The sequence below is a fragment of the Narcine bancroftii genome, chromosome 5 (assembly GCF_036971445.1).
Source record: "Narcine bancroftii isolate sNarBan1 chromosome 5, sNarBan1.hap1, whole genome shotgun sequence".
Classification (NCBI taxonomy): Eukaryota; Metazoa; Chordata; class Chondrichthyes; order Torpediniformes; family Narcinidae; genus Narcine; species Narcine bancroftii.
In genome coordinates this window covers 185745753-185757924 of record NC_091473.1, presented here as the reverse complement: position 1 = coordinate 185757924, position 12172 = coordinate 185745753, and the positions used below count along the sequence as shown (strand labels likewise).

Here is a 12172-nt window from a genome sequence, read left to right as displayed (position 1 = left end):
GGGCTGAGACTCCTGACATGTCCCTGGCCGTCAAACGGAGTGACTTTTGCACTAGTTCTGTTCATTGACTAGCACTTTACAAACAATGGGAAGGCTGTTTTGTATCACGTGGAATACGAAAGGTGCAGCAAGTAACCTTCCTTTCCCCCCTCCCCCTCTTTCCTCTCTTTCTCTGAAATGATTTTGTTGCACACCTGAAATGTTTTTTTTGTTGGACCAAGGTGTGTTCATGACCACCTTGCTCCAACCTGTCAGGTTTCCATGGGGATAAATCAGGGCAGATGGAGTATATCGAGACATTCCTTGGAGATTTTATGTTTCCCCTCTGAAAAAAAAGATATTTAATTCCACTTTACATTTTAAAAGAGAATTCTTGTTTTTAAGAATGCACTTGTTTGTTATGCAAGATTTATTTAGTCTCTAAATGGTTGTAAATGTTTCAAAAGAATGTGCCTTAAAACGGTGTTCTGTTCATTTTCTGATGGGGGGTAAGAAATAAATTTGATTTATTGATCTCGGTTTTAATTTTCACAAGAGACTCGCCTGTTCTTTTCGGGTCACGGTGTCCATCTCACTCCCTCTGAACCTGCAGGGTGAGGCCACAGTTGGAGCATTGTGCGCAGTTTGGGTCACCGGATTACAGGAAAGATGTCAATAAGAGGGCAGAGGATGTTTCCGGGATTTGAGGAACTGAGTTACAGGTTGAACAGGTGAGGACTTTATTCTCGAGCACAGAAGAATGAGATTTGATCGAGGCATTTAAAGTAATGAGGGGGAGAGACAGAGTGAATATAGTCCAAGAGTTGGGATGTCATGGCGAGGTTGTATAAGACACCAGTAAGGTTGGATTTGGAGTATTGTGTGCAGTTCTGGTTGCCAAACCACAAGAAGGATATCAGTAAGATTGAAAGGGTGGAGAGATTTACAAGGATGTTGCCAGGTCTTCCAGGATTAAACCAGTTAGGACTTTATTCCTTGGGGTGTAGAAGAATGAGGCGAGATTTGACAGAGGTTTATAAAATTCTGAGGGTTATAGACAATTAAAATGCCACTTAGATTGGGAGAGATAAATACGAGAGAACATAGGTTCAGGGTGAAAGGGGAAAGATTTAGGGGGAACCTCTTCACTCAGAGAGTGGTGGGAGTGTGGAACGAGCTGCCATCGGATGTGGTAAATGCGGGCTCACTCTTAGGTTTTAAGAATAAATTGGATAGATACATGGATGGGAGAGCTCTGGAGGGTGAACGAACGGGGTTCAGGTCAGTGGGATGTTTCGGCACAGACTAGAAGGGCTGAAGGGCCTGTTTTTTCCACCCTATGGGTGTAGGTTAATTGAGTGGCTCGGGCTTTTGGGCCAGAAAGCCCTGTTACTGTGCTGCATGTCTAATTTTTTTAAAACTTGAATGAAATCTGGAATGTGCACTTTAATCACATGTGAATTGTTTGATTATAAATTTAAAATTGTGGAGAACAGGGGCAAATAAAGGAAAAAAATGTGTCCTTGTCCCAAACATGATTGGAGGGCCCCGCATGTCAAGCAATCGGCTCACAGGGTGGTAGGGTCTGCGAGGGTTGGGCAGCTCTGGGGCCACTGCTGTGCCATTTTACAGCCCCTCATTCAGACCGACACCGGTGGGCGAGAGGCAACGGGTTGAATTCAAAACAACGATTTATTCAGAGTGAAACCGGACGGTGACAGAAGGAGCCGCCGCCCTTGTCCATCAGCCGAGGGAGGGGGAGTTATCGCTCCTCCCCTCCTCCCTTTCCTCGTCGGGGTCCCGTGGACCGTGGGGGAACAAGTTCAGCAGTCTCTTCAAGATGGGTGTGCGCCCCTGGCCTGGCTCGCTGGAGGGGGTGGCAGGCACACTCGACTCCCCTTGGCTGGGCTCTGTCCTGTTGTGGATGGGGGCCCGGGACAGGTCCCCTACCCGCTCCCGCTCCAGCCCCTGCAGGTCAGATGGGGAGACCACATCCCTGCTCCTCCGCTTGTCCACGAACTCGCGAGGGTCGTAGGGCTCGTCCGAGGCCGAATCTTGCCCCGACCGCTCCTGGTAGCTGAAATCCAACCCGCTTGCCCCTCTGGGAAAGGAAAACGAGCGTGGGTGAAGGCAGCTCCAGGCCTCTCGGCGATGGGAGGCCACTCTGCTGATCCTCCTGCTGTCCCACTGACACGACAACACGAGAAGGCAGAGCTCCCCTGTTCAGTGGGATCGTGGCTGATCTCATTTCCACCCCTCTGTTTCCTTCCTCCACCTTCCCACCCACTATATTCAGAGAGCTACCCCTTCCCCTGCCTCCTCTCTTCCCCTGCCCCTTCCTCCCTCCTCTCCTCCCCCTGCCCCTTCCTCCCTCCTCTCCTCCCCTGCCCCTTCCTCCTTCATCTCCTCTCTTCTCCCATGCCCCTTCCTCCCTCCTCCCCTCCCCTTTCCTCCCTCTTCGCACTGCATGGACCCCTCCTCCCCGACCTACCTTCGGCCCCCCGTCTCTCTGGTGCCATTTGGTGCCCCTCCGTCCCCGGGACCCTGGCGTTTTGGCATCCGGCCGAGCACCGCCTGCAGTCTGGCCACCTTCTCCGGGTTGAGCCTATGCTCCGCTGACAGTGCGCTCCGGATGCGCCGCTTCAACGCCCCTCGCAGCCGCCGGCGCTCCCGCCGGTCCTCTTCCTGCCGCAGCTTCAGCGTATCCAAGGCGCTGATCCACAGACGCACCTTTCCCGAGTCGCTGGAGTCCCTGGTCGGGAAGAGGGGGGGAGTGAGTGGTCCCGGGGAGGGGTTTGGATGTGGGTGATCCTGGAGGGAGAGAGTGAGGGGAGAGTGAGTGGTCCCAGGGTAGGTGTTGAGGGGGGTGTGTGTGGTCCCATGGGGAGGGTTGAGTGGGGGTGGGAGTGGTCCCAGGTGAGGGGGTGGGTGGTTGGAGGGGAAGTGTTGTGGGGTGGGGTATTGGAGGGGATAGGGTGGGGGGAGGGGAGGGGTGGGTACGTGGTGGGGGTTGGGGGAGGATTCTGGGACATGTGCTGTGCCTGGGGGCCAGTCTGCGTGGACCGGCCGACTGAGGGTCCCAGGGAACCCGGGCCGAGGGTGTCTGGCCCCCCTTCACCCCGTGGTCCCCACCCCACCCCACCTATGGCCAACAGCTCCAGTGCCCCACCCCGGGGAGGAGGCAGGGGAAGAGGGAGCTGGTGGCCTTCTACTTACACCTCCTGGTCGATGTCTCCCTGGTACGCCAGCGGCCCCATGCACACCGAGCAGATGTTGTTCATGTGACGGTAACAGTCCTGGCAGTAGAATCCTGTCAGCAGCCACCCATGGGTGTCAGGGGAACCGGGTAGGGTGGGGGAACCAGGGAGGGGTGCAGGGAGATGGACACAGACAGATGATTCCGGCCCTTTCCAGACACCTTTCCCCCATGGGATTCCTCCCCTCCAGTTCCATCTGGCCTCTCATTGCCCTCAGCAAGAGTCCCACTTCTTCCTCCCTTGACCCCCTCGTTTCCCTCTTGTCTTCCACCCCTCTCCCTCTCTCTTCCCTCACTCCCTCCCCCTCTCCCCTCACTCCCTCTCCCTCTCTCTTCCCTCACTCCCTCCCCCTATTTTCCCCATCTCCCTTCACTCTCCCCCTCCCTCACTCCCTCCCCCCTCTTCCCTCACTCCCTCCCCCTCTCTCTTCCCTCACTCCCTCCCCCTCTCTCTTCCCTCACTCCCTCCCCCTATCTCTTCCCTCACTCCCTCCCCTATCTTCCCCATCTCCCTTCACTCTCCCCCTCCCTCATCTTCCCTCACTCTCCCCCTCTCTTCAACTTTCCTCCCCCCCCCCACCCATGCTCTCTGACAGGGAAGGGGAGGGAGAGGGATGGGGAAAGGAAGGGGGAAAGAAAGGGTGAGGGAGGGGGAAGGGCTTGGAGGGGGATGAGGGCGAGGGGAAGGGGATAAGAGGGTAGGGGAGTGGAAGGAGAGGAGGGAAAGAAGGGGATGGAAAAGGGGAGGGGAGCAGAGGGGAAAGGGGAGGTGCAGGGAGGGGTTGGGGTTTGGAGGGGTGTGTGGAGGGGAGGGGTGATGGGGGAAGGGGAGCAATGGGGACAGAACGGCCATCACCTTTGCATCCCGGGGTGATGCAGGGAACGAAGTTGTGGGCATCCTCACCCTCCGCGATGCGCCCACAGGCCAGGCAGTAATCCTGCGAGACTCCTGTCAGCGCTGCGATCCATGCAAACACCCTCCACCTGTGGGACAGGGCGTCGTCAACGGGAACGCAGGCCCATTGGGTCTCCAACACATTCTGTCCTCCACACCAACGTGTGTATGTGTGCACGCATGTATGGGTGTGTATGTAAGTGAGTGTGTGTCTTGTGTGTGTGTGTCTGTACGTGAATGTGGGTGTGTGTGTGAGAGAGATCTCTGTAAAACCCCTACCACCCCAGAGTTGTGGGTGAGGGTGCTGAACCCGGGGGCAATCGATGGAAACGTGGGGAGGGGAAATGAACCAATGTCAGCCTGTGCAGACCAAAATGCCTGTTTGGATCTTGTGGGCAGACACGGGGTCTTTGGGCCAAAGCGCCAGTTTGGAACTCATGGGCTTGAGGGAGGGGTTCCCAGTACCTGGCAGCCAGGACGAGGAGGATGTTGGTGTGGCCAGCATCCGTGGAGTTCTTCTGCACAGCCCGGTAGAGAGCTTTCGCCAGTGAGGAACGCTTGGAGTGGATCTGGTTGTACAGGTAACTGACGCGTTGCTGGGGGGAGAGGGCAGAGGATGAGGAGGGTGGGTGGGAGACCCTCAACTCCCACTGCTTCCATCCCCAAAACACAGGCAGCAACCCCAAATCCATGGCACTTCCCTCCCTCCAAAGCAGAGAGTGTTGGGTATGGTGAGGGAAAGGGCGGTGAGGAGGGAAGGGATGGTGAGGAGGGAGGAGATGAGGATGGAGAGGCGGTGAAGAGGAAGGGATGAGGAAGGAGGGGATACGGGAGGGGATGGTGAGGAAGAAGGGGATGAGGAGAGTGGGGGCGGCGAGGAGGGACCCCTCCTTGACCGAACTGCCCCCCTCGGAGTGCCCTTCGCCAGACAACTGAGGCTCGATCGCTCCCCCCAGGGTCTGGAACCCAAAGCCCACCTCCCCACTGCATGGAATCTTGCTGTGCGGAGATACCCCAGTTCCATTACCCCCTCTTCCCCGCCCCGAGAGGGGACCTCTGCGAAGAGGGAGGAGACAGGTGCCATGGAAAGGTGGGTCCGCCTGGGACCCCTGCCCCTTACCTGCTCCCGGGAAGGGTAGTACACAGAGCAAACGTATCGGCGGAAGCGGGCAATGTAGCAGCCGAAAAGCACGATGAAGAACACCATCCCGTACAGGATGCCTGCGGAGAGAAGACGGCGGGACCCTCTTACAGTCCAGTGGATGATCAACGTTTCACGGGACACGTAAAGCGGGCGCGCATTTCGCACCAGCCCTGGGGTGAGCGGAGGGAAGGAATGAGGGAGAGAAGGAGGAGGGTGAGAATGCGGAGGGGGGGGGTAAGGGTGAGTGGGGAGGAGGGAGAAGGGGGAGGAGAGAGAGAAAGGAGAGGGAGAGAAGGGAGGAGGGAGGAAGAAAGTTTGGCAGCGACGTTTCGAGCTGGGATTGACCACTGACGGCATTGAAGTGAACAATTCTGATACAGTCGGCAGATGCTCACCCAGTTCCCACCCCCCATCCAGTCCCCCAACCCCTCCCCTCCCCCATCTCTCCTCCCCTTTCCCACCGCCGGTTCACCGATCAGCATGTAGATCTTGTAGTTGGGGGGCGAGGGGACGATCGCGCACTTTCGAGAGATCACCATCACGTTGCCGCTCTGCACCGCATCGAACGAGGCCGCCACGTTGCGGTAAATGTCCGAGGCGTAGCCCGTTCCGTTCACCGAGATGCCCAGGATCACAGGGGCTGCGGGTAAAGGAGGCTCGTGATCTCGGAATTCTGTCCGAGAACGTTGTGGGCTCTTCGGCCCATGAGATTGTTCCGGCCCATTTAAAACCCCTCCCTCACCCCCACGACCCTCCGTGGTTCTTCCATCCATGAGCCTGTCTCTTAAATGCCCCTATTGTCCCGGCCTCGACCACCACTCGCCCAGGCAACGCACCCACCCGCTTTCTGTGTAAATCCGTAAAACGGCTGAAGGTGCGGGAAATGGCCAGCGACCGGGATTCGAATCCAGCGCTGTCTCTAAGGAGTTCGCACGCCCTCCCCAAATCAATAAAATTCCTAAACCCAGCGGACGCTTCCGTTATTGTCAGCAGGGAACACCATAAATATTCATGTATAATGCGTTTCGAGTATAATGCCCCCCCCCCCCCACCCCCAGCCCGATTTGCGCTGCCATAAATGTAGGCGGCTACTGATAATCTTACTGGTTGTGAAAATTGGCAGAAAAAAATTGTTAAAATAATAACCTCGTGTATTATGCGGACCCCCCCCCCCTCATCTTTGAGCTCGAATTTCGGTACAAAGTTTTCCGCATTTTACACATATTTATGGTAGGTGCTGGCCGCCCAACCTGTCCGTCTAAGGATCTCCTTTACGCCTCCATCCAAAGAGAAAAGCCCCAGGTCAGGGTTTATCGAGAAGCCGCAGGGGGATCCCAGACCCGGGATTCAGGTGAAATATCCCATTCGAGAAGGAGATGATCCTCGGGACGGTGTCAGGGGTGGGGTGGGGTTCAGAGGCTGGAGGGGGCCACACAGCGGTCAAGGGACGCTGCGGGCCGGTTCGAAACTGGCCCAAGGGGTGACCACGTATCGGGATCGGGATGCGAGGAGGGCGCAGGAGAGTCCCTGACCGTGTCAGGGGTTAGGATCTGGAGCTCGGGCCGCCAGTGGTTTGGACCAGACTCTGGCCGGCGGCGGAAGCGCTGGAGGCGAATCCACGGACACTCGGTGACTCTGGGGAGGGGGAGGGTCTCCCTTTTGCTTCAGGCAATCGCTGCGGCGGCGAATCTATCTGCCTGACAGCGGGCAAAAGGCAATTTCGTGGTTTTGTTGCATGACAATAAATTTAATCTTGATTCGTCCCAGGGATTTGGGTAAAATATCCCAACACTGGGAAGGGGTTCATCCCGGAGAAGCGGCCCCCGGATTCGGACGGAGTCCAAACCGGAATCCACAGAGGGTGTTGGGACCAGGGTGGTGTGGAGACTGGAGAGGGAGGAGTGAAGGAGCAGAGAGAGGTGGGGGAGGTGGAGTTTTGTTGGGGGGTGGGTTTCAGCCAGCGGATTCCACGCAGCTGAAGGGACTGTTGTCGGTGGCGATGCAATGGGGGTTGGAATGGAATTGGAGGATTCGGGAGATTATGTGTGTGTGTGAGGGTCTGTGTGTGTTTGTGTCTCCTGTCCTTAGCCTTAAAAAACCTCGAACTGCTGGAGGAACTCTGCCGGTCTTTTCAGCATCTATAGGAGACAAAGATATTTTGCTGACGTTTAGGGCCGAGCCCTTCCTGAAGGAATGATCCAGAAGCAGGAAATCTCGGAATTCAAACAACGGGGGGAGGAATCCTGACCAACAAAAGGTGTTAATTGGATGTGATCAGGGAGGAAGTGAAAATTCGTCATGTCTGTGCGAAAGGAGAGACGGGGAATGGGGGGGGGGGGGGGGGGTTTAAACAGAAACCAGAGAAGTCTATGTTAATGCCATCCGATTGGAGGGAGCCCAGGCAGACGATGAGCTTCCACCAGTCTGGTCTCAGTCTGGCCATGCACTAGACCATGGACAGAAACTTCGGCCGGGGCAGGGGCACTGAAATAGGCAGCCACTGGGAGATCCCCGCTATCGTGGCGGACAGAGCCGAGGTGCTGGACGAAGCGATCTCCCGGTCTGCGTCCCAGTCTCTCCGATGTAGAGGAGACACCACCCCCCCCCCCCCCCACCACAGCGGGAGCCTCAGACACAGTCAACGACTCCCGCAGATTCACAAGTGAAATGTTGCTTCACATGGAAGGGCGGTTCGGGGTTCCGAATGGTGGCAATGGAGGAGGTGTGGGCGCAAGTGGAGCATCTCCTGCAGTGATGGGGGTAGGGCCCAAAGGGAGGACAGAGGGGACGATGGGGTCACGGAGGGAGCAGTTCCTGCGGACGGCGGAGAAGGGAAGGGCGGGAACGTGTGCCCGGTGGTGCTGTGAGTTTTGAATGGAGCCAGCGATGGGTTTGTCTTGGAGAGCGTGAACTTACATCGAGCGATGATCTCTGCCTTCAAATGGTAACTGACCATGTCGACCACCCAGTAGATACTGTAATCCAGGAGGATAATAACTAGGATGGATATGGCCTGTTGTAGAGCCCTTGCAAAGCCAATAATGTATCTCTTTTTCTCGGAGTTGGTGAGGTAGATGGAACCTAACAAGACAACATTCATGTCTCTGCTCTCTGCAGCTCCCACTCCTTCCGCACCGTCCCATCACACACTCTCGGGGTCAGACACAGATTGAAGCTCCCCCCACCCTGTCCCGTCACAAACTCCCAGGGTCAGACACAGAGTGAAGTTCCCTCTGCACCGTCCCATCACACACTCCCAGGGTCAGACGCAGAGTGAAGTTCCCTCCGCACCGTCCCATCACACACTCCCAGGGTCAGACGCAGAGTGAAGTTCCCTCTGCACCGTCCCATCGCACACTGGAGTCAGACAGAGTGGAGCTCCCTCCGCACCGTCCCGTCACACACTCCCAGGGACAGACACAGAGTGAGGCTCCCTCCACACCATCCCATCACACATTCCTGAAGAGAGGTGATATATGACTCACAAGGCCGGACGAATCGACACGCCTCCTGGTAGCTCAGGGGAAGGACGGTACTCTTTCCATTCCTGGCCCGCATCATATCGAGCTGGACAAACTGGTCAGTGATGTAGTAGTTGTCGAAATCTTCCCTGAATAGGTAATTCTTACGATAGATCAGTGCCCTGCCAGGGGGTAGGTGAGGTGGAGGTAAGGACGTTATAACGGGTTTAGAGATACCCTCCTTTCCCCCTCCAAGACAGAACACCTGCTGCACGATCCTCCCTTCTGCCAATCATATGTACATAAGAAACAGGACCAGGAGTCAGCAATTTGACACATCGAGCCTGTCCTACTATTCAATGAGATCACAGCTCATTTCCCCATCTCCCATAATTCCCCTGACTCTAAAAATCTATCCTACCTTGTCTTAAATATATTTACTGAGGTCGCCTCCACTGCTTCAACAGGCAGCAAATTCCACAGATTCCCCGCCCTCTGGGAAAAGCAGTTCCTCCTCATCTCCATCTTAAATCTGTCCCCAAGTTCAAGTCTTCCCCACCAATGGGAACATCTTACCAACCTCTATCTCATCTCTGCCTTTCATAATTTTATATGTTTCTATAAGATCCCCTCTCATTCTTCTAAATTCCAGTGAGTACGGTCGCAGACGACTCAATCTCCCCTCATAGGCCGACCCTCATCCCTGGAATCAACCTGGTGAACCTCCTCTGCACTGTCTCCTAAGTCAGTCCATCCTTCCTCAAGTCAGGAGACCAGAACTGCACGCAGTTCTCCAGATGTGGCCTCACCAGAACCTTGTCCAGTTGCAGCACAACCTCCCTGTTCCTAAACTCAATACCTCCAGCAATGAAGGCCAATATCCCATTTGCCTTCTTGATAACCTGATGCACCCTGCAAACCAACCTTTGGCGATTCGGGCATCAGCCCTCCCCAGTCCTTCTGGACGGCTGCCATAATCATTTAAGTAATAATTTGATCTTCCATTTTTCCTTCCCAATTGGAAACCTCCCATTTACCGACATTGTTCTCCATCCACCAAACCGTTGCCCACTCACTTATCCTATTGATATCTCGTGTCTCCAAGATGAATTGCCTGATGTAGGATGGGGCCAAGCTTGTGCAGTTCTGGTCACCCAAGTACAGGAAGGATATCAATAAGATAGAAAGAGGGCAGAGATTTACTAGGATGTTGCACGGACTTGAGGAACTGAGTTACAGGGAAAGGTTGAACAGGTGGGGGCTTTATTCCCTGCAGTGTAGAAGAATGAGGGGAGATTTGATTGAGGTATTTAAAATGATGAGGGGAACAAACAGAGTAAACGTAGGTCAGCTTTTTCCACTGAGAGGCGGTGAGGACGTGGGTTCAGGGTGAAAGGGGAAAAGTTTTGGGGGAACCTCTTCCTGCAGAGAGCAGTGGGGGGTGCAGAATGAGCTGAGGTGGGCTCAATTTTAACCAAGAAGAATTTGGAGAGATCTGTAGATGGGAGGGGGTGTGATCTGAGTGCAGATCAGTGGGACCAGGTGTGGGCCGTTTTGGTGCCACAGTTGGCTGAGGAGTAAGGCAACCAGAGCGGAAGGTGGCCATTCGGTCCGTTGAGCCGGCGCGGACTCACTGGATGTAGAGGAAGAGCATCATGATGGTGGAGATGTAGGAGAAGATGCCGAGGGACTTGTAGACCCCTCCGATCCGTCGCTGTATCTCATCCATGATGTCCAGAGTCAGGTGGGAGAGGGTCTTGGACTGGTTGGCCTGGATTTTGAACTGGTGCTCGATGACGAGGTTGAACTCGAACTCCTGGGCCAGCTTGTCCAGAGCATCTGCAATGGCTGAGGGAGAGGGGGGAGAAACAAGATGAGGCTGGCAGGTAGGTTGTGTTGGGCGGTTTGCCAGACTCATGCCGGATATTCTGGCAGCTCCCCTCAAGGGCAAGCTGCTCTGTCCCGTAGAAAATAGGTGCGGGAGAAGGCCATTTGATCCTTTGATCTGATCCAGAGATTTCGGGGCCCTGTTCCTGCTTTCTCTTCGTACCCCTTCATTCCTTGGGGTCCCATCCAATGCTCAGGTTCAGACAGCCCTCATGGTTTCCGTGTCAGCTGACAGGGTGGTTATGGAGGGTTATGGTGAGCTGGCCTTCATTGGGTCAGAGGATTGAGTTCTAAAGTCATGACATACACACACGCACACAGGCTCACACGCGTCCATGTGCGCGGGCACATGCACTCACACACGCACTCTCTCACACACACACTCTCTCACACACACACGTGCACTCGCACACATGCTCTCCCATTCGTGCGTGTACACACACTCACACATGCACACACATCATGCACTCACACATGCACACACATCATGCACTCACACGACCACACGCACTCTCACACGCACGCACACACACCATGCACTCACACACTTTCACAAACACACACACACGCACACACACTTAACATTGAAGAAACATTTGGACAGGTACGTTGTCGGGTGTGATATGGACTGGGCGCAGGTCAGTGGGACTGGACAGAGTAATAGTTGGATGCCAGCCGGAAGGAATGAAGTGCGTGGTAGTGTTCTATGTCTGATGGAAGGTGAGAGAAATATTCCCAGTTTGTGGTCTGAGTGAGGAAAGATGTAGTTTCAACAGATCATTATGTCATCCTGGGGGTAGTTTAGGGTTGGGGGGGAGGGTTCAAGGGGTTTTTTGCTGTTGGAAAGAAGCTCTTCCTGATATGAGACTTGTTGGACCAGGCTTCTGAAGGAAGGTCCTCCTGCACACTGCAGTCCATAGAAAGGAGCCACGGTCAGATGGGGGGAGGAGGGTTGTCCTCAGTGGGATGGCGGGCCAAAGTTCAGGCGTTCACTCACGTTCCACAATTCGCTGGTTCAGCTGATCCTTGATGTAGTTGGGAATCAGGCAAAAAAGCTGGAGGACTGCGGAGAGATGGAGGGGAGGGGGGGTGAGGTAGTGGACCTTGTTCAACAAACACCCCCTTCCCCCTCCTTACTTCCCTGCCCCCACCCACTGCTGGGCAAGTGACAGCACAATCAGTACTGCTCATCAGTGTCTATGTTTGCTGATGACACTACATTGAGTGGGAAAAGCAAATTGTGTAGAGGATGCGGAGAGTCTGCAGGGACATATCAATAGGATAAGCGAGTGGGCAAGGGTTTGGCAGATGGAGAACAATGTCAGTAAATGGGAGGTTTCCAATTGGGAAGGAAAAATGGAAGATCAGATTATTACTTAAAACGATCGCAGCCGTGCAAGAAGAGTTGGGAAGGCTGGTGCATGAATTGCAAAAGGTCAGTTTGCAGGTGCAGCAGGTTATCAAGAGGAGAAATGGGACATTGGCCTTCATCGCTGGAGGGATTGAGTTTAGGAGCAGGGAGTTTGTGCTGCAACTGGACAAGGTCCTGG

General features: G+C 54.9%; 1 protein-coding gene across 9 annotated transcripts in view; it reads right to left on the bottom strand.

Annotated features, from left to right (window-relative positions):
* Positions 1-1652: 1652 nt before the first annotated feature.
* The window catches only part of dcst2 (DC-STAMP domain containing 2), a 32917-nt gene continuing 22397 nt past the window's right edge, over positions 1653-12172 (bottom strand). For 4 of the 9 annotated variants that reach the window (XM_069940138.1, XM_069940135.1, XM_069940140.1 and 1 more), the window contains 12 exons: positions 11620-11685; positions 10370-10583; positions 8760-8917; positions 8191-8355; positions 7374-7412; positions 5747-5914; positions 5251-5351; positions 4596-4726; positions 4092-4219; positions 3196-3289; positions 2471-2731; positions 1653-2080 (listed from right to left, as the gene is read on the bottom strand). In XM_069940138.1, the coding sequence (XP_069796239.1) occupies positions 1723-2080; positions 2471-2731; positions 3196-3289; positions 4092-4219; positions 4596-4726; positions 5251-5351; positions 5747-5914; positions 7374-7412; positions 8191-8355; positions 8760-8917; positions 10370-10583; positions 11620-11685 (1883 nt within the window). In that variant the 3' untranslated portion in view covers positions 1653-1722. Of the gene's footprint in view, positions 2081-2470; positions 2791-3195; positions 3290-4091; positions 4220-4595; positions 4727-5250; positions 5352-5746; positions 5915-7373; positions 7413-8190; positions 8356-8759; positions 8918-10369; positions 10584-11619; positions 11686-12172 lie in introns of those variants that run through there. The other 5 variants (XM_069940137.1, XM_069940144.1, XM_069940142.1 and 2 more) reach the window with 5 other exon arrangements.